This window comes from Microtus pennsylvanicus, chromosome 14, assembly GCF_037038515.1.
Source record: "Microtus pennsylvanicus isolate mMicPen1 chromosome 14, mMicPen1.hap1, whole genome shotgun sequence".
NCBI classification, from domain to species: domain Eukaryota; kingdom Metazoa; phylum Chordata; class Mammalia; order Rodentia; family Cricetidae; genus Microtus; species Microtus pennsylvanicus.
In genome coordinates this window covers 29,842,037-29,863,911 of record NC_134592.1, presented here as the reverse complement: position 1 = coordinate 29,863,911, position 21,875 = coordinate 29,842,037, and the positions used below count along the sequence as shown (strand labels likewise).

Genomic DNA, 21,875 nt, shown 5'->3' with positions numbered 1-21,875 from the left:
TTTTTTGTTGTTGTTTTTTGGGTTTTTTTTTGTGGCAAAGCCAGGACTTGAACTTAGCAGTCTTATTCTAGATCCCTGGGTCTCTGAAGCGCCTGCTTTCCATTCTGGGGTGGTGCAGATCTGGGGCCTCCACTACCTCAGAAGTCTCTCAGTGACCCAGCTTTTCCTTTGGTTTGGACCCACACTCACACCTTAATTCTTTTGCCTAGTTCCTTGAATTATTTCTTCAATCCTTTCCCAAGAGCCTTTCATCATATAAAATAAACAAAATATTTTAATGCCTTTCTCCCTGTTCCTGAGCAGAAAGTTTGGCCTGCACTTAGCACCTGCTCCCAGCTCAACATGTAGGTCATCCAGAAGAACCATGTGCTCTTTGGGATTTGATTTCTATGCTGCCTCTACTGTGCTCTCCCTCCTGGGGGAGACATCTCCTATAACTCCACAGGTGGAGAACAGGAAGGACAGACGAAGAAGCATGTACTCTTACCCTGCTGCACCCTTTCAGAGGTTAAGTGCACATGTCTCTTGAGTGGACCTGAATCGTTCTCAGAAACTCTTCTAAAATTATAGTTCAGTGCATAAGGTCTCTGCAAATCAAAGCCCGTGACACCAAGAGCGTGGGCTGGCTTAACTGAGCCATCAGACTTACCATTTAAGTGATGGAAGGCAAAGTTCATCCTGTTAGCTCTCAGTGTTCCCAGTCAACAGCTACCAAGCTGTAGCTAGTTTATACCTGAGATAGACTAACGCTTGTTACTAGATAATCTCCCTGTTGCTGGATTTGTTTCTAAATGCAGTATGGCTTTTGTTTTTCCCTGGTGGAAGCAGTTTACCAAAACCATCACCACCTGTTGGCTTTCTTCTTCCTCCTCCTCCTCCTCCTCTGCCTCCTCCTCCTCTGCCTCCTCTTCTTCTTCTCCTCCTCTGCCTCCTCCTCCTCCTCCTCCTCTTCTTCTTCTTCTTTTCTTCTTCTTCTTCTTCTTCTTCTTTTCTTCTTCTTCTTCTTCTTCTTCTTCTTCTTCTTCTTCTTCTTCTTCTTCTTCTTCTTCTTCTTCTTCTCCTCCTCCTCCTCCTCCTCCTCCTCCTCCTCCTCCTCCTCCTCCTCCTCCTCCTCCTCCTCCTCCTCCTCCTCCTCCTCCTCTTCTTCTTCTTCTTCTTCTTCTTCTTCTTCTTTTTTTTTTTTAGAAACAGACTCTTATTCTAGATACCAGGCTGACCTCCATTTGCAGCAGTCATCTTGCCGTGGCCTCCCAAATGCCTGGATTACAAGCATGAATCATAATGCCCAGCTCTACCTTTGCCTTTTCATATCACAATACATCCTCAGGCTGCTTTTCAGAGTGCTCCCCAGTGTGAGTGCTCCCCCAATGTCTGCTTTGCGTTCCTTCTCCTTCCTCCTTCGTGCACATGATCCATGCACATGATCCAGGGCTTAGGCAATAGGATTGCGTTACTGTTGTCATAAAGGCCAGTTCCCCCATGCTCACCTAATGCTGTCGCCTAGGCCTTAGGCCTCCGTGTGAGTGCAGTACCTTCCCAAACCCTAGCGCTCCTGCCGCTATTCCTCCAGATCATGCTGTATCTAGGAGATATAGGTTACATCACCCTGGAATAAAACAACTGCTAAATGCTAAATGGATCTTGTTGTGTGGTCCTGCTATTACAAAGTACATGGTTTCATAACCAAAATGGGGACACCGCCATACCATATATACAGAACAGGAAGTATTAACTAGTGTTTTAATTTTAAATAAATGAAAGTGTTATGACTTTTTGTCTTCTCTAACTTATAGTATCTTTTACGTGAATATTTACTCACTCAATTTGGTAAGTTTCAGTGTGTTTGTGCGATTGTGTTTCTGTATAGCACAGCAGGCTTGGGATATTCCCATCATGCTTCAGAGTCCCTTGTATCTCACATCAGTGCCGACATCCCTGTCTGTGCACAGCCCTTCGTGTGCCTCTCGCCGTGTGTTACATGTCTTTGGCTTGTTGAAATGGAATCATAGCATATTTTCTCTTCTGTGTCTGTCTTTCCTTCAACCCAGTGTTTCTGGCATTCATCTATTAGTTGATCGTTTTAATAGTTCAGCCATTTTATTGAGTAGTATTAATGCGTATGAATATATCCTATTTTATTCAGCTATTTTCCTAATGATGGGCATTAGGATCGACTCCAATTTTAATAGTTATAAATATAATTTTGATAAATATTTTTCTACAACTTTGTTGTTAGCCATGTGCCTTTATTTATTTTAAGCAATTAACTCATTGGTGTAAATTTCACAGAACAAAACCCCTTAGTTTTCTATTGCATTGTTTACACCCCTATTATCAATGTATAATAGTTATTGTGCTACATGCACACCAATATTTGATATTGTGCTTGACTTTAAGCAATGCCAAACCTCGTTTTTTTCTTTGGTCTGGTTTATTGAGAAAGTATCTCCTGTAGCCCAGGCTGTCTTTGAATTCCTGATCCCTCCTGGTTCTGCCTCTCAGGTGCCAGGATTATAGACATGTGGCTTTACACTCAATTACAATTGTAATCATTATAATAGATACAAATTTTCCCTTGAATGTCCCTGATGACTATTGATACTTAGAACTTATCATATGTTTATTGAACATTCATATTTTTACTTCATAAAATCTTTTAAATCATATTTTTTTTAGTTGTCATTCTATTGTTAGGATTACTTTACAGCACAATCTTCTTTGTATGTTGACAGGAGGAATCCTTTGTTACTGGCTGCTCTTCGGAGGACCCACATAGCTGCTCACAACCACGGGCAGAGGGCACCGGCCACTTATGTGTGCAGACAGACATGCAGAAAAAATACCCATACACTTAAAAAATACATAAAAGTCTAAATTAAAAAAAACCTTTATTACATATATGTACTGTAAATACTTTTTCCTAGAGTGTGTATGGCCTATTCGTTCTCTGTCTCTCTTGCGTGCTTTTTTTTTTTAATTGATTTTTCAAGACAGGGTTTCTGTGTAGCCTTGGTGCCTGCCCTGGAACTAGCTCTTGTAGACCAGGCTGGCTTCAAACTTATAGAGATCCGCCTGCCTCTGCCTCCCGAGTGAGAGTGCTGGGATTAAGGCGTGCGCCACCACTATTTGTCCGGCTCCTATTTACTCTTAACAGTGCCCTTTTCTTGACACAAGGTCTTTTGTAGGGCAATAGAATCACACTCACTATGTCACTGAGGCTGTTTTAGTACTCCTCCCAAGTGCCAGGATTACAGGTGCCTCAGCCATGCCACATCATTAATGAAGTCTTGTTTGATTTTTATTCAAGTTCAATTTCTCATTCTGAGAAGTCTTCGCATACCACAAGGTTTCAAAACCATTTTGATATATGTTTCATTCAGAACCTTTACGATACCAGCTCTTTGGTTCCTTGTGTATTGAGTAAAACAATGGCCAAGGCCCGTTAGTTATTTTTAGCACTCACAGCCCTTGGACTTCGTGTCTGATGCTGTCCTACAGAGAAATGCACTGTGCCAACTGCAGCCGTGGGTTTCCTGCTGGCAAGTGGCTCAGCTCCCTTTATGTTCTGTGGCCTACTATTCCCACCTCAAAGAAGGCTGGGCCTCTGGCAGCACTGGAAGGAGATCCTGGGTTGGATAAAGGATACAATGATAGTAACATAAAGAGTGGGATTGTATTTTCTTTTTCGTTGTCAGACTTCTACTTGTATTCCCTCTTGAATTCCTGCAACAGCCCTGTGACAGCAGGGCCTGTTAATCTCCATTTTGTAGATGAGAAAATTTAATGATAATAAAGTTGTGGAGAAGTTCGATGCACTAAGGGGCCTTGGTGCAAGGGTCCTCCCTGCTCGTGCCTTCCTTAACCTTACGTTTGATCTTTGTGAATATGACCTAACCCTAGCTGACCTCATTTTAATGGGATACAAATGTTTATTCCATACAAAGGCACTCTAATTGTGTCATTGGAAGCACTGCAAAGGCCAGGGAGATCCCCTCACATGACAACTCCTGATCATGTAGCTTCCTGTGGTCCATGCTATTTGTCCTCTCATGGGAAGCTTCTTCATCTGGAGGGCCTCTGCATTTGATGTGTGGCTTGTGGCTAAGAATTTATAGTTGAAGAAAATATAATGCCTACTGTCCTTAGACATCTACACTGTCCAGAAAGCACCACCATGTTTGTCATCAAGACCATTTGTCTTTTGAGCAGCATCACACATTTTTCTAGTCCAGGACTATTCCTTAAATTCCTGGCCATTTAATACTCGTGACCTGCACTTGATAAATGTTATTCTATTTCTAACCCCCACACGTCACCGAGGCGACTAAAAGTGCAGCATAGAGATGCACACAGTGGTGTGAAGGGTGGGGCACCCCCCACAGGGTAGCTCTATTTGTCAGGGACTAGGTGAGGTAGGCAGAGAAAGTGGACAGCAGAATCACGGGTGCACAACTGTCACTGCCAGCTGCCTTCTGCTCTCACTCTTGTGACATCGTACCTTCTTAAGAAGCCTCGGTGCCCTTGTGGAGGGTGCAGCCCTGCGTGCTGAAGAAATGTTGCTGTGGATTTTTCCATTCCCTCCGCACTTCCTATGCGCATAGCAGAGAGAGGCGCACAGGGCATTCGGAGGTGGAGTGGTGTGCGGGAAGAGCAGCTGCAGGAGGAACAGTGCATCCGGCCGCATGGCCTTGTTGTGGGAGTGAGGGGCATAAGCTTGGTGGACAAGCTAGGAGAGAATGTAGTATGGGGAAACATGCCATGTTGTTGCCTGTTTGTAACTTTAAAAGAATCTTTTGAGGGGGAAGGGGTTGATACAGGGATTCTCTATGTAATAGTGCTGGCTGTCCTGAAACTAGTGTTGTAGACCAGGCTGGCCTCGAACTCACAGAGATCCACCTGCTTCTGCCTATCAAGTACTGGGATTAAAGACCTATGCAACCACCACCCGGCCTTAAAAAGAATTTTATCATAATAGAGTCTTGTAGTGTGGCCCAGGCTATCCCCAAATTCCTACCTTTAAGCTCTTCTCCCTTAGCCTCTCCAGTAGCTGGGACAACAAATTTGGAATATAAGATGTATGTGAAATATAAATGGATTAAGTGTTCCAAATACTCTCTATCTGCCTGTCTTGTCTGGGTACATATACACACAAATAAATATATATACACACATGTATATATTTATACATATAAATATATATACATATTTAAAAATTTGTGACCGACACCCAACCCCCCTGAAAAAAAAAAGAAAGAAAGAAATCCATTACATACCCCAAGCATTTTGGATTAGGGAATCTCACAAAATTTTCATGAACACAACTGATCTCAAAATTTTGGTGAGGATATAAAGTGTATTGCTGGTGAGACAGAATGAACACAGGTTTATGAAGATGAGGCAGCCTTGCAGATGGTTGTCGGAGCCATTAGGTGCTATTAGAAGAAGGGATGTCTGAACTCAGGTGCCAGATTCCAGGGGCAGCCAGCTGCCGTCCACACGGCCTCCTCTAAGTCACTGAAGCACTTGCTTGCTGGAAACGCCAACGACTTTTGCTTCCAGAATGAGATAATGTGCTCCAGCTAACCCCACTGAAATTCAAAGCAAGAAGGTTCTTGTGGCACTTATTATATTACACAGCCGAGCATCCCCATCCCCTCCAGTGCTGTGCTATAAAAATTCCTGCCTCTCTGCTAAAAGCCTCCACTGGTTTGAGAAACTTCCTTTTGTGATTTTTAGGCTGAGCTTATGTTACTGATGAGATTAAAAACACACTTCACTATAAAGTTTATGGCGTCCCAGCCTCTGCAGTATATGTGGAATTGGAAGAACACGTCAACCCACAGTCCCTGACTTGATTTCTTGCCCACTGTCCTGACCTCTGCATCCATGTGCCCTGGCTCCCATACCTGAGAACCTCAGGAGCATTTCCCCAAATAAAGGACCTGCCTAAAAGCTGCTCTCTAATACACAGCAAGGAGGCATTAAAATGAATGCCTCATGGAAATATTTGTTAGAACAGTTATTAGCAAATGAAACCACTTGAGCTACCCAGTGGGTTGATTCTCGCATGAAGTGCATATTACTTTACTTTCCCATTATATACTTACTGAATCTAGATTGTTCCCTATGGCTAGAAACTTCTATAATCATCAAGCCAGAAATGGAAGCAGAACCTCTGGGTGAATTTTCTAACCTTCAGTTCAGTGACTAATAATAGTTTCCCTCTGAGATTTTTTTACATTGATTTTTTTTATTGATTTTATTGAACTATAAATTTTTCTCTGCTCCCCTCCCTTCCTCTTCAACCCTCTCCCATGGTCCCCACGCTCCCAATTTACTAGGAGATCTTGTCTTTTTCTAATTCTCGTGTAGATTAGATTCATGTATGTCTCTCTTAGAGACCTCATTGTTGTCTATGTTCTCTAGGATTATGATTTGTAGGCTGTTTTTCTTTGCTTTATGTTTAAAAACCACTTACAAGTGAGTACATATGATAATTGTCTTTCTGCATCTGGGTTACCTCACTCAATATGATGTTTTCCAGCTCCATCCATTTGCCTGCAAATTTCAAAATATCATTGTTTTTCTTTGCTGTGTAGTACTCCATTGTGTAAATGTACTACATTTTCCAAACATTATCCATTGTTTTAATGAGGGGCATTTAGGTTATTTCTAAGTTCTGGCTCTGACAAACAATGCTGCTATAAACATAGTTGAGCACATGTCCTTGTGGCACAATTGAGTATCCTTTGGATATATACCCAAAAGTGGTATTGCTGGGTCTTGAAGAAGGTTGTTTCCTAATTTTCTGAGAAATTGCCATACTGACATCCAAAGGAGCTGTACCAGCTTGCATTCCCACCAGCAATGCAGGAGTGCTCCCTTTTCCCCACAACCTCTCCAGCATAAGTTGTCATCGGTGTTTTTGATCTTGGTCATTCTTACAGGTGTAAGATGGAATCTCAGAGTTGTTTTGATTTGAATTTCTCTGAGGACTAAGGATGTTGAGCATTTCCTTAAGTGTCTTTCAGCCATTTTAGATTCCTCTATTGAGACTTCTCTGTATAGGTCTGTACTCCATTTTTTAATTGAATTATTTGTTCTTTTGATGACCAATTTCTTGAGTTCTTTGTCTGTTTTGGAGATCAGACCTCTGTCTGATGTGGGATTAATGAAGATCTTTTCCTATTCTGTAGGCTGTCATTTTGTCTTGTTGACCGTGTCCTTTGCTTTACAGAAGCTTTTCAGTTTTAGGAGATCTTATTTGTTAATTGTTTCTCTCAGAGTCTGTGCTACTGGGGTTATATTTAGGAAGTGGTCTCCTGTGCCAATGTATTTAAATGTACTTCCCACTTTCTCTTCTATGAGGTTCAGTGTGACTGGCTTTATGTTGAAGTCTTTCATCCATTTGGACTTGAGTTTTGTGCATGGTGATAGATATGAGTCTGTTTTCATTCTTCTACATGTTGATATCCAGTTGTGCCAGCCCCATTTGCTAAATATTCTTTCTTTTTTCCATTTGGTATTTTTTTGCTTCTTTGTCAAAAGTCAGGTGTTCGAAGGTGTGTGGATTAATATCCGGGTCTTATATTCTGTCCCTTTGGTCCTCCTGTCTGTTTTTATGCCAATACCAGGCTGTTTTCAGTACTGTAGCTTTGTAGTAGAAATTGAAGTCAGGGATTGTGATGCCTCCAGAAGTTCTTTTAATGTACAGGATTGTTTTGGCTATCTTGGGTTTTTTGCTTTTCCATATTAAGTTCAGTATCATTCTTTCAAGGTCTGTGAAGAATTTTGCTGGGATTTTGAGGGGCATTGCATTGAATCTGTAGATTGCTTTTGGTAAAATTGCCATTTTTACTATGTTAATCCTACCTACCCAAGAGCATGGGAGATCTTTCCACTTTCTGGTGTCTTCTTCAACTTCTTTCTTCAAAGATTTTAAAGTTCTTGTCATACAAGTCTTCCACTTATTTGATTAGAGTTACTCTGAGATATTTTATGCTATTTGTAACTATTGTGAAGTTAAGTAATTCTTCTCTGATTTCTTTCTCGGCCCATTTATCATCTGTGTAAAGGAGGGCTACTGATTTGTTTTTTTTGAGTTAGTCTTGTATCCTGCCACATAACTTAAAGTGTTTATGAGTTCTAGAAGTTCCTTGGTAGAATTTTTTGTGTCGCTATGTAAACTATCATATCATCAGCAAATAGTGAGAGTTTGACTTCTTCTTTTCTGATTTGTATCCCACTTGATCTCCTTTTGTTATCTTATTGCTGTAGCTAGGATCTCAAGAACTATATTGAATAGATATGGAGAGAGTGGACAACCTTGTTTTGTTCCTGATTTCAGTGGGATCACTGTGAGTTTCTCTCCATTTAGTTTGATGTTGACTGTTAGCTTGTTGTATATTGCCTTTATTATGATTAGGTGTGTTCCTTGTATCCCTGCTCACTCCAAGACCTTTATCATGAAGGTCTTGTATTTTGTTGAAAGCTTTTTTGGGCATCTAATGAGATGATCATGTGGTTTTTATTTTTCAGTTTGTTTCTATGGTGGATTACGTTGACAGATTTGTATGTTGAACCATCCCTCCATCTCTGGGATAAAGCCAACTTGATCATGGTGGATAATGGTTCTGATGTGTTCTTGGATTCGATTTGCCAGTACTTACTGAGTATTTTTGCATCTATGTTCATGAGTGAGATTGGTCTGTAATTCTACTCTCTTTCTTAGTAATGTTTTTATGTGATTTGGGTATCAGGGTTTAATTGTAGCCTCATAAAAAGAATTTTGCAATGTTTCTTCTGTTTCTATTGTGTGGCACAATTTGAGGAGTATTAGTATTAGTTCTTCTTTGAAAATATTGTAGAATTCTGAGCTGAAACCATCTGGTCCTGGATTGTTTTTGGTTGGGAGACTTTTAATGGCTGTTTCTATTTTTTTTTTTAGCAGTTGTAGGTCTATTTAATTTGCTTATCTGATCTTGATTTAATTTTGGTAATTGATATCTATCCAGAAAGTTGTCCGTTTCCTTTAAGATTTCCAATTTTGTGGAGTACAGGTTTTCAAAATATGACCTGATGATTCTCTGTATTTCCTCCATGTCTGTTGTTATATCCCCCTTTTCATTTCTAATTTTGTTAATTTGAATATTCTCTCTCTGCCTTTTGGTTAGTTTGGATAAAGGTTTATCTCTTTTGTTGATTTTCTCAAAGAACTAACTGTTTGTCTCATTGATTCTTTGTATTGTTTTCTTTGTTTCTATTTTGTTGATTTCAGCTCTCAATTTGATTATTTCCTGCCATCTAGTTCTCTTGGGTGTGTTTGTTCTTTTTGTTCTAAAGTTTTCAAATGTTCTGTTAATTCACTAGTGTGGGATTTTTCCAGCTTCTTTATGTAGGTATATAGTGCTATGAACTTTTCTCTTTACATTGTTTTCATTGCGTCCCATAAATTTGGTTATGTTGTGTGGTCACTTTCATTGATGAGTCGGCTGAGCATTGTTTAATTTCCATGTGTTTGTGGGCTTTCTGGAATTAGTGTTGCTGTTGAATTCTAGTTTTAAGTCATGGTGATCTGATAAGATACATGGGGTTATTACAGTTTTTTTGTATCTGTTGAGGTTTGTTTTGTTACCGAGTAAGTGGTCAATTTTTGAGAAGATTCCGTGAGGTGCTGAGAAGGTATATTCTTTTATGTTTGTATGGAATACTCTTTTTTTTTTTTTTTTTTTTTTTTTGGTTTTTCAAGACAGGGTTTCTCTGTGGCTTTGGAGCCTGTCCTGGAACTAGCTCTGTAGACCAGGCTGGTCTCGATGTATGGAATATTCTATAGATGTCTGTTAAGTCCATTGAGTCATAACATCTGTTATTTCCTTATTTCTCTTTTAATTTTTTGTCTGACTAACCTGTCCAGTGGTGAGAGTAGAGTGTTGACGTCTCCCACTATTAGTGTGTGGGGTATAATATAATATAATATAATATAATATAATATAATATAATAGTGTATGGGATTTAAGCTTTAGAAGTGTTTCTTTTACATTTGATGGTGCCCTTGTATTTGGGGCACAGATGTTCAGTATTATTTCTTCTTGATGGATTTTTCCTGTGACTAATATGAAATGTCCTCCTTTGTCTCTTTTGATTGATGTTAGTTGGAAGTCTATTTTGTTAGATATTAGGATAACTACACCAGCTTGTTTCTAAGGTCCATTTGATTGGAAAATTTTTTCCCAACCTTTTACTCTGAGGCAATGTCTGTCCTTGAGGTTGAAGTGTGTTTCTTGTATGCAGCAGAAGGATGCAGTTTTTGTATCCCATCTGTTAACCTGTGCCTTTTTATAGGTAACTTGAGTCCATTTATATTAAGGGATATTAATGACCTGTGATTGTTCTCTCCTGTTAATTTAGTTTTCATTGCTGGTGATATTAATTTGTGTGTTTTTCACTTCTTTGGAATTTGTTTCTGTGAGACCATCAATTTTCTGTGTTTTTGTTGATGTAGCTAACTTCCTTGGGTTGGAATTTTCCTTCTAGTACTTTGTGTAGGGCTGGGTTTGTGACTAGGTATTGGTCAAATCTAGTTTTGTCATGGAATATCTTGTTTTGTTTTCTATGGTAATTGAAAGTTTTGCTGAGTATAGTAGTCTGGGCTGGCATCTGTGGTCTCTTAATGTCTGCATGACGCTTGACCAGGACCTTCTGGCTTTCATTGTCTCCATTTAGAAGTCAGGTGTAATTCTGATAGGTCTACCTTTATATGTTACTTGGCCTTTTTCCTTATTTTTTTTCTTTGGTTGTTTTTGTTGTTGTTGTTGTTGTTCTGTTTTGTTTTTTGAGACAGGGTTTCTCTGTAGCTTTGGAGCCTGTCCTGGAACTAGCTCTTGTAGACCAGGTTGGCCTCGAACTCACAGAGATCCTCCTGCCTCTGCCTCCCGAGTGCTAGAATTAAAGGTGTACACCACCACTGCCCGGCTTTTTTTTAAATTTATTTATTTATTAAGGATTTCTGCCTCCTCCCCGCCACTGCCTCCCATTTCCCTCCCCCGGTCAAGTCCCCCTCCCTCATCTGCTCAAAGAGCAATCAGGGTTCCCTGACCTGTAGGAAGTCCAAGGACCGCCCACCTCTATCCAGGTCTAGTAAGGTGAGCATCCAAACTGCCTAGGCTCCCACAAAGCCAGTACGTGCAGTAGGATCAAAAACCCACTGCCATTCTTCTTGAGTTCTCAGTATTCCTCATTGTCCGCTATGTTCAGCTAGTCCGGATTTATCCCAGGCTTTTTCAGACCCAGGCCAGCTGGCCTTGGTAAGTTCCCAATAGAACATCCCCATTGTCTCAGTGTGTGGGTGCACCCCTCGCGGTCCTGAGTTCCTTGCTCGTGCTCCCTCTCCTTCTGTTCCTGATTTGGACCTTGAGATTTCTGTCCTGTGCTCCAATGTGGTTCTCTGTCTCTGTCTCCTTTCATCTCCTGATGAAGGTTAATATTCAGGAGGATGCCTATGTGTTTTTCTTTGGATTCACCTTCTTATTTAGCTTCTCTAGGAGCATGAATTATAAGCTCAATGTCCTTTGTTTATGGCTAGAAACCAAATATGAGTGAGTACATCCCATGTTCCTCTTTTTGGCTCTGGCTTACCTCACTCAGGATAGTGTTTTCTATTTCCATCCATTTGTATGCAAAATTCAAGAAGTCCTTGTTTTTTATTGCTGAGTAATACTCTAATATGTATATATTCCATACTTTCTTCATCCATTCTTCCATTGAAGGCCATCTAGGTTGTTTCCAGGTTCTGGCTATTACAAACAATGCTGCTATGAACATAGTTGAGCATATACTTTTGTTGTATGATAGGGCCTCTCTTGGGTATATTCCCAAGAGTGGTATTGCTGGGTCCAGGGGTAGGTTGATCCCGAATTTCCTGAGAAACCGCCACACTGCTTTCCAGAGTGGTTGCACAAGTTTGCATTCCCACCAGCAATGGATGAGTGTACCCCTTTCTCCACAACCTCTCCAGCAAAGGCTATCATTGGTGTTTTTTATTTTAGCCATTCTGACAGGTGTAAGATGGTATCTTAAAGTTGTCTTGATTTGCATTTCCCTGATCGCTAAGGAAGTTGAGCATGACCTTAAGTGTCTTTTGGCCATTTGAAGTTCTTCTGTTGAGAATTCTCTGTTCAGCTCAGTGCCCCATTTTATAATTGGGTTGATTAGCCTTTTACGGTCTAGTTTCTTGAGTTCTTTATATATTTTGGAGATCAGACCTTTGTCAGTTGCGGGGTTGGTGAAGATCTTCTCCCAGTCAGTGGGTTGCCTTTTTGTCTTAGTGACATTGTCCTTTGCTTTACAGAAGCTTCTCAGTCTCAGGAGGTCCCATTTATTCAATGAGGCCCTTAGTGTCTGTGCTGCTGGGGTTATACGTAGGAAGTGGTCTCCTGTGCCCATGTGTTGTAGAGTACTTCCCACTTTCTCTTCTATCAGGTTCAGTGTGTTCTGACTGATATTGAGGTCTTTAATCCATTTGGACTTGAGTTTTGTGCATGGTGATAGATATGGATCTATTTTCATTCTTCTACAGGTCGACATCCAGTTTTGCCAGCACCATTTGTTGAAGATGCTCTCTTTTTTCCATTGTATACTTTTAGCTCCTTTATCGAAAATCAGGTGTTCATAGGTTTGTGGGTTAAAGTCAGGTTCTTCTATTCGATTCCATTGGTCGACTTCTCTGTTTTTATGCCAATACCAAGCTGTTTTCAATACTGTAGCTCTGTAATAGAGTTTGAAGTCAGGGATGGTAATGCCTCCAGACAATCCTTTATTGTATAAGATTGTTTTGGCTATCCTGGGTTTTTTTTTCCATATAAAGTTGATTATTGTCTTCTCTAGATCTGTGAAGAATTTTGATGGGATTTTGATGGGGATTGCATTGAATCTCTAGATTGCTTTTGGTAGAATTGCCATTTTTACTATGTTGATCCTCCCAATCCAAGAGCAAGGGAGGTCCTTCCATTTTCTGGTGTCCTCTTCAGTTTCTTTCTTCAAAGCCTTATAGTTCTTGTCAAATAGATCTTTCCCTTCCTTGGTCAGAGTTACCCAAGATATTTTATGCTATTTGTGGCTATCGTGAAAGGTGATGCTTCTCTGATTTCCCTCTCTGCTTCCTTATCCTTAGTGTATAGGAAGGCAACTGATTTTTTGGAGTTGATCTTGTATCCTGCCACATTACTAAAGGTGTTTATCAGCTGTAGGAGTTCTTTGGTAGAATTTTTGGTGTCGCTTATGTATACTATCATATCATCTGCAAATAACGAAAGCTTAACTTCTTCCTTTCCAATACAAATCCCCTTGATCTTTTTATGTTGTCTTATTGCTATTGCTAGAACTTAAAGCACTATATTGAAGAAGACATCTTTGTCGTGTTCCTGATTTTAGTGGGATGGCTTTGAGTTTTTGTCCATTTAATTTAATGTTAGCTATCGGCTTGCTGTAAATAGCTTTTATTATATTTAGGTAGGACCCTTGTATCCCTATGCTCTCCAAGACCTTTATCATAAAGGGGTGTTGAATTTTGTCGAATGCTTTTTCAGCATCTAATGAAATGATCATATGGTTTTTTTCTTTCAGTTTATTTATATGGTGGATTACATTGATAGATTTGCGTATGTTGAACCAGCCCTGCATCTCTGGGATGAAGCCTACTTGATCATAATGGATAATTTTTCTAATGTGTTCTTGGATTCGGTTTGCCAGTATTTTATTGAGAATTTTTGCGTCGATATTCATGAGTGAGATAGGCCTGTAATTCTCTTTCTTGGTTGGGTCTTTGTGTGGTTTTGGTATCAGGGTAACTGTAGCTTCATAAAAGGAATTTGGCAATGACTCTTCTGTTTCTATATTGTGAAATACATTAAGGAGTATAGGTACTAGTTCTTCTTGGAAGTTCTGGTAGAATTCTGCATTGAAACCATCTGGTCCTGGGCCTTTTTTCGAAGGGAGATTTTTGATAACCGTTTCTAATTCTTCGCGAATAACAGGTCTATTTAGATCATTCACCTGGTCTTGGCTTAGCTTTGGTATATGGTACTTATTTAAAAAAATGTCCATTTCTTTTGCATTTTCCAGTTTTGTGGCATACCTGCTTTTGTAGTAAGATCTAATGATTCTCTGAATTTCCTCTGTGTCTGTGGTTATGTCCCCCTTTTCATTTCTGATCTTATTTATTTGCGTGTTCTCTCTCTGTCGTTTAATTAGTTTGGATAGGGGTTTGTCGATCTTGTTGATTTTCTCCAAGAACCAGCTTTTTGTTTCGTTGATTCTTTGGACTGTTTTCTGTGTTTCTATTTTGTTGATTTCCGCCCTCAGTTTGATTATTTCCAGTCTTCTACTTCTCCTGGGCGCATCTGCTTCTTTTTTTTCTAGAGCTTTCAGGTGTGTTGTTAAGTCCCCAATGTATGCATTCTCCGTTTTCTTTAAGTGGACACTTAGTGCTATGAACTTTCCTCTTAGCACTGATTTCATTGTGTCCCATAGGTTTGAGTATGTTGTCTCTTTATTTTCATTAAATTCAAGGAAGACTTTAATTTCTTTCTTAATTTCTTCCTTGAACCAGGTGTGGTTCAGTAGTTGACTGTTCAGTTTCCATGAGTTTGTCGGCTTTCTGTGGGTAGCATTGTTGTTGCCTTCTAACTTTAATCCATGGTGATCAGATAGGACACTGATATTTTTTTGTATCTGTGGAGGTTTCCTTTGTTTCCAAGTATGTGGTCAATTTTTGAGAAGGTTCCATGAGCTGCAGAGAAAAGGTATATTCTTTCCTATTTGGGTGGAATGTTCTATAGATGTCTGTTAAGTCCATTTGCTTCATTACCTCCAATAATTCTCTTAATTCTCTATTAGGTTTCTGTCTGATTGACCTGTCCCTTGGAGAGAGAGGTGTGTTGAAGTCTCCTACTACTAGTGTGTGTGGTTTGATGTCTGCCTTGAGTTCTAGTAATATTTCTTTTACATAAGTGGGTGCTTTTATATTAGGGGCATAGATATTCAGGATTGAGACGTCATCCTGATGAATTGTTCCTGTTATGAGTATAAAGTGACCATCTCGGTCTCTTCTGATTGATTTTAGTTTGAAGTCGGTTTTGTTAGAAATTAGTATGGCCACACCTGCTTTTTTCTTAGGACCATTTGCTTGAAACACCTTTTCCCAACCCTTTACTCTGAGTAGGTGCCTGTCTTTGTGGTTGAGATGTGTTTCTTGCAAACAGCAGAATGTTGGGTCCTGTTTTCGTATCCAATCTCCTAGCCTGTGCCTTTTTATAGGTAAATTGAGCCCATTAATATTAAGTGATATTAATGACCAGTGGTTGTTTGCTCCGGTTATTCTTATTGTTTTTGGAAGTAGAGATTGTGTGTCTCCCTTCTTTGAGATGTGCTGGTGAAGGGTCGCTAGATGCCTGAGTTATTGTAGGCAGTGTTGGATTCCTTGGGTTGCGATTTTCCTTCTATTACTTTCTGTAGGGCTGGATTTGTGGCTACGTATTGTTTAAATTTGTTCTTATCCTGGAATGTCTTGTTTTCTCCATTGATAGTGAACGATAGCTTGGCTGGGTATAGTAGTTTGGGTTTTCATCCATGGTCTCTTAGCTTCTGCAGTACATCTATCCAGGACCTTCTGGCTTTCATGGTTTCCATAGAGAAGTCAGGTGTAAGTCTGATCGGTTTACCTTTATAAGTTATTTGCCCTTTTTCCTTTGCAGCTCTTAATATTCTTTCTTTAACCTGTATATTTTGTGTTTTGATTATTATATGGCGAGGAGATGTTTTTCTTTGATCCAGTCTGTTTTGTGTTCTGTATGCTTCTTGAATATTTAAATGAATATCTTTCTTTATGTTGGGAAAGTTTTCTTCCATAATTTTGTTAAAAATATTTCCTGGGCCTTTGAGCTGTGACTCTTCTCCTTCTTCTATTCCTATTATTCTTAGTTTTGGTCTTTTTATTGTGTCCCATATTTCCTGAATGTTTTGTGTTGAGAATTTGTTGGCTTTGCTGTTTTCTTTGATCTGTTCATTTATTTTCTCTATGGTGTCCTCAGAATCTGAGATTCTTTCTTCTATCTCTTGTATTCTATTGATTATGCTTGTTTCTGTAGACTCTGCTCGTTGACCTAGATTTTCCATATCCAGCTGGTCCTCAGTTTGTATTTTCTTCCTTGCCTTCATTTCAGTTTTCAATTCTTGAACTGTTTCCATTACCTGTTTGATCGTTTTTTTCTTGGTTTCCCAGGGTATCATGTACGTATTTACTCATTTCTTCAAACTTTTTGTTATACTTCTCATCCATTTCTATAAGGGCGTTTTTTACATGTTGTTTAAGGGACTCTATTGCTTTCATAAAGTCAATTTTTTCCACTTCTTCTGTGTTAGGTTGTTCAAATACTTCTGTTGTAAGATCATTGGATTCTGGTGTTTTCATGTTGTTTTTCAGATTATTGGGTGAATTCTTGCCTTGGCGTCTGTCCATGTCCTCCTATTGATCCTATCTAATGGGTCTTTTCAAAACCGGATCAGGTTTCCCTGCCGGCCAAGGGCTTCGCTTACAAAATGCCCTCGCTCTGTTTCCTAGTTCCTGCCGCAGGCCAAAAACCCTCTCACCCCTCCGAAGGGTCTTCAGGACAGGACCAGGCTCCCCGTTTGCCAGTGACCTCGCCAACAAAAGGCCTACCTCTTTGATTTAATTGTAGTAGGGCGATCTGCTCTCATTATTGCATGCCCGTCCCCACTACTTGCGTCTGCCGCTGCGCTGGTCCCCCAAAGCCTCTTCCTGATTGCAGTGCCTCTCCGCTGAGTCTGGACCCCGCGCCTGCATCTGGACGCCGTGCCTCTCTGCCGAGCCTCTCCTCTGCGTCTGGACCGGCTTTTTTATTTTTTTAATTCTGTATGTTTAGTGCTTTGATTATTATGAGGTGATGAAACTTTTTTGTTTTTGGGGGGTTTTTTTTATCCAGTTTATTTGGTGTTCTGTAAGCTTCTTGTATCTTCATAGGCATATCTGTTTTTAGGTTTTCTTCTATGATTTTGTTAAATGTATTTTCTGTGCTTTTGAGTTGAACTACTTCTTCTATACCTATTAGTTTTAGGTTTGGCCTTTTCATGATGTCTCATATATCCTGGATATTTTGTGTTAAGGTTTTGTTAGATTTAATGTTTTCTTTGACTGATGAGTCTATTTCCTCTATTGTATCTTCAGTGTTTGAGATTCTCTCAACCATCTCTTGTATTCTGCTGTTTATGCTTGCATTTGTGGTTCCTGATCATTTTCTCATTATTTCTGTTTCTATAATTCCCTCAGCTTGTGTTTTCTTTATTGTCTCTATTTCAGTTTTCAAGTCTTGAATAGTTTCTTTCATATATTTCATTGCTTTTTCTTGGTTTTCCTTAAGGGGTTTGTTGATGTCTTCCAATTTTTTTTTGTCTATTCCTCCATTTCTTTGAAGGAATTTCTCATTTCCTCTTTAAGTGCCTTAAACATTTTCCTGAAGTTATTTTTTAGGTCATTTTCTTCTGCTTCATCTAAATTTGGTTGTTCAAGTCTTGCTGTTTTAGGGTCACTAGATTTTTACTGGTATCATGTTGCTTTTTTGTGGTGTTGTATGTGTTCTTCCCTTGTCTACCTACCTTTCCCTCCAATTGGTGTAATTAGGGCTGTCTGTGACTCTGGTGATCAATCTTCCAGGTGCCAGTGGATCCGAGGCTCAGATGGTTGATCCTTGTGGTGCAGTCAGTGCCACAGTCACAATGCCTCTTGGTCATTCCTGTTCCTGGAGGTCGCTCAGTACTCCCGGTGTTTGCTCAGCTCCTGTGGAGTTCGCCTTCTCAGGCCTGCTCCTGTGGAGTTCACTTCCTCTCCCTTAGAGATTTTTAAAGCAATATTTTCACTAATTCTTTACATTCATTGATACTCTGTATTTTGATCATATTCACCCCCCTACTGAATTCCTCTGAGATCCATCCCTACCTCTGTACCCACCAAACTTTATGTTCTTCTTTGAAAACAAGACCTAACTTAATTGACATGAAGCTCTCAAGATAATTCTGCCCAATTGCCTGTCCCTTCCCTTTGTTTTCATCTGAAGGAGAGGTATTCCTGCCTTGACTATTCTCATCTTTAAGCCCAATACCTGGCTAGCATAGTACCACACACCTATATTCCCAGCATGTAGGGGTTGCAGTCCAGAGGTTTGCAAATTTAAAGCCTGCCTGGAAGACCTTGAGTCAAATCAAATAAAATAAAACCTGACTGCCTTTCTCCATCACGCCTCCTTTAACTCACAACCCTCTCAATCATTGCCTCTTAGCTTCTTACACATTATCATCTGTCAGCTTATCTTCCCTCACTAATGAGAAAAAAGATAAGAGAGTCTCCCGGAGCTGGGACGAGGCTCAGTCTGCAGAGTTCCTCTGCACAAGCATAAAGACCCGCATTCACATCCTCAGGCCTGCAGAAGAAGCCAGGTGCTGCAGAGTGCACTCATCACCCCAGCATAGGGCAGGTAGACACAGGATTCTGGGGGCTTGCTGGGCTTCCGGTCTGACAGTGAGAGACCCTGTTTCAAATTAAGCTGAAAAGTGACGGAAGAGCACACTCAGTATTGACCTCTGACCTCCACACACATGGAAATGCATGTGCACATGCATCTGCGTGTGTACGCGTGCGCGCATACACACACACACACACACACACCACTAAATAAATAAATAAACACACACACACACCCTGCCTCCCCACACAAAAGGTTCTCTTCCCTTTGCTGTGTAATCCCATCTTACTTCACTCAATCTTCTGCCTTGTGAATCAGGCTAACTTTAATTCACGTTTCTGTTGGTAGTCAACCCATTTCTCCATATGTTCAGAAATCCTTTGGGAAAGATTTATCATGTGTACATACATGATATGTACTTATATGATGTCATAGGTGATAGCTTGGTGGTTTCTACCCCTCCTAATGCTGGGATTCTTTTAGAACAGTTCCTCAGGCTCCTCATGCTGCGGTGACCTCCAGCCATGGAATTATTTTCTTTGCTACTGTCATGAATAGTAATGTAAATGTCTGACGTGTAGAATGGTCTTGGGTGACCCCTGTGAAGGGGTAGGTCATTTGGCCTCAAAAGGGGTCATGACCACAGGTTGTTAGCTCTGTTAGCTCTATAGAATGGATACACACCTTGAAGTATTTTCTGAGGAATTGCTGAAAATCAGACATTGTTCCCAGAAGCCAAATAAATTAATCTTTTGAGTCTTTTGGTCCTGTTGGCCAAGAAGGTTAGCTGATAGCATGGAACTGAGCAGTCTCTATGGAAGCCAAACTGAACACCCCATTCCTGAACAAGGGGTGTGGCTTATCCCTATGAGAAGGTGAGACCATAGGAACAAAATCCTTCACACATGAACACATTTTACAGACATACTTTTAACTGGATATCAGGGAATCTCGTCATTTGAGAGAAGTTGGGAGATCAAAGCACTGACTGAAATACACCAAAGTGAGCTTTAGTGAAGTCAGGTAATTTATCATACAGTAGCTTTATTCTAGCTGGTGCCTGGTTCTATAAAGGAAAAATAGTAGACACACATCTCTTTCCTTTAGATTGTTCACATGCTCATGCTAAAAAAAAACCCAACTCTTCTTCTTGCCTTCAGGAGCCTCCAGACAGGCGGCTTTGCCTGGGAGGGCGAGGTGGAGAACAACGCGTACAGCAAGGCCACAGGGGTGGTTCCACAGCACAAGTATCACCCCACAGCAGGCAGCTACCAACTCCATTTTGCCCTCCAGCAACTTGAACAACAAAAACTTCAGTCCCGGCAGCTCCTGGACCAGAGTCGAGCCCGGCACCAGGTACCTGAAAGTCCTGAGATGATGTCTTCCTTCTGTTGGAGAGATGGTTGAGGGGATGAATGGGCCGTGAATGACTGTTTCCTAAACCTTCTCCCGCCTGCCCTGGGTTTTCTCCATGCTGCTCTCCGGCTGTCGTAGCTCTCCGGCTGTCGTAGCTCTCCGGCTGTCGTAGCTCTCCGGCTGTCGTAGTTCTCCGGCTGTCGTAGTTCTCCGGCTGTCGTAGCTCTCCGGCTGTCATAGCTCTCCGGCTGTAGCTTTGGCTTCTTTGGAAGGTGATGCTGAACTAGTGCTCTGCATGCTTTTATGTGAATTTGTAAAATCCTTTATTACCATGTTTACTTTTTCTGTTGAATGATCTTAGTAGCTTCCTAATCAAATTCTCCGTTCCCTAAAGCTGTATTTTGAGCATCTTTATTTGCAAATGTATCCATTTCTGTCCTCCGTAGGATAGGCAAAGGTGTGCTATACTAATCACTTATGTCTTGGCTAATGAAGCTGACATGCACATAGCCATCAAACCTATTGTCCAGAGCAAACCATGCCCGTTGTGCTTTGCCTTGTCGCTCACCTGACTGTACTTATCCACAGCAGTGTGTTTTGTCAATTCCTGCATCGTAATTGAGAAATTATAAATGCAGGCGTTTGTGAATAGTTCTTTTTTATTGGAGAAAACATCAGACCTTTTCTCTTTTTTTTCTTAAAGCTCCTTACAGTTCTAAACTTCTGTCATGTTAGTTACAGCAGTGCCAGCAAACCGGATGCTGACCAGGACAGACCTGCATGGGTATAATAGTAGATCATTTGAAATTACACCATTGGTCCCTTTTCATTTCTTTCCTATGTTTATCTGTGCGTGTGCATGCCCGTGAATGTGGCCCAGTGTGCATACAGATGGCAGCTGGTAGGAATCCAGTCTACGGTACAGGCCCTGGGGCAGGCACCTTTACTCACTGAGCCATTCTCTGGCCCCTTTGCTCTCTCTTTTTGGTTTTGGGGTTTGTCTCTTTTTTTTTTTTTTTAACCAAAACTACAGGCAAGCCTTCTTTTAATTATAGTGTGTATGAGTGTGTGCCTCGGGGCTCCCGGATAGGTCAGAGGACAGCTTGTGGAGGTGGTTTGCTCCTTCCACTTCGTTGGATCCAGGAGTCGAACTCTAGTAGCCAGATTTGGCACCAGTTGCCTTTACCAACTGAGCCATCTCACAGACCCATGGGTTCCTTTTAAACCACACTATAACACACTAAAATGGTAAATAGTATTTTCCAAACAAAAGGATTTGTTTGCAGCGCATTGAAGTTTGGGGGAGGAAAGGCCGTTTTTTGCTGATTTTCACTTTTAAAAACTGTTTCATTTTGAGCCTTCTCATGCTTTTGATTAGCTTCCAGCAGCACACATTCTTTTGAAAACTCAGAGTACTGCTTTTCTTGTGTGGATTTTTTCAGTGAAGATTATCCTAGTTTAGTTTCACTGAATTATGAAGTATATGGGAAATATGTTTTTTCAGATCTGTCAGAATATCCATCTTAGGGAGGAGGCAGAACTCCCAAGAAGGGAGTTATCTTGTGTCTCCTGGAGAGGGGATAGAAATCATTCATCTTGGTTTTATATATGTATATACATCATTTTGTTTCTGTCCCTTGCTTTTCTAAACCACAACTGCTTTAGGTACAAGTGAGTAAGGATGAAGTCTCAGGGTTGTGGCGAAGCAGGAGCAACTAAATCCTACCAACTTAGATTTATAGCAAGACAGCAAATGAGGTATTAGGTTCCTAACTTGAGCTTCGTGATTTGGAGCACTTTATTCAGGAGATACTCATAGTTCATCACTCCAAGTAAAGTCTGCTAGATTTCAAGCCTTGGATTTTAGCTTAGCTGGGCTAGACCTGACCATCTTCATTACCACCAGACTATTGATTGATTGAAGCATAGACTGCATTCTCAGTGTGGCCTGTGTCTCTCCCCTCATGCTAATTCTTTGGGTGGAGATGG

At 40.6% G+C, this 21,875-nt stretch overlaps 1 protein-coding gene across 28 annotated transcripts in view; it reads left to right on the top strand.

Annotated features, from left to right (window-relative positions):
• Positions 1-21,875, top strand: part of Ttll5 (tubulin tyrosine ligase like 5) — a 276,835-nt gene that overhangs the window by 165,534 nt on the left and 89,426 nt on the right. For 27 of the 28 annotated variants that reach the window (XM_075947960.1, XM_075947950.1, XM_075947975.1 and 24 more), the window contains one exon: positions 19,691-19,886. In XM_075947960.1, the coding sequence (XP_075804075.1) occupies positions 19,691-19,886 (196 nt within the window). Of the gene's footprint in view, positions 1-2,732; positions 2,900-19,690; positions 19,887-21,875 lie in introns of those variants that run through there. The other variant, XM_075947971.1, reaches the window with a different exon arrangement.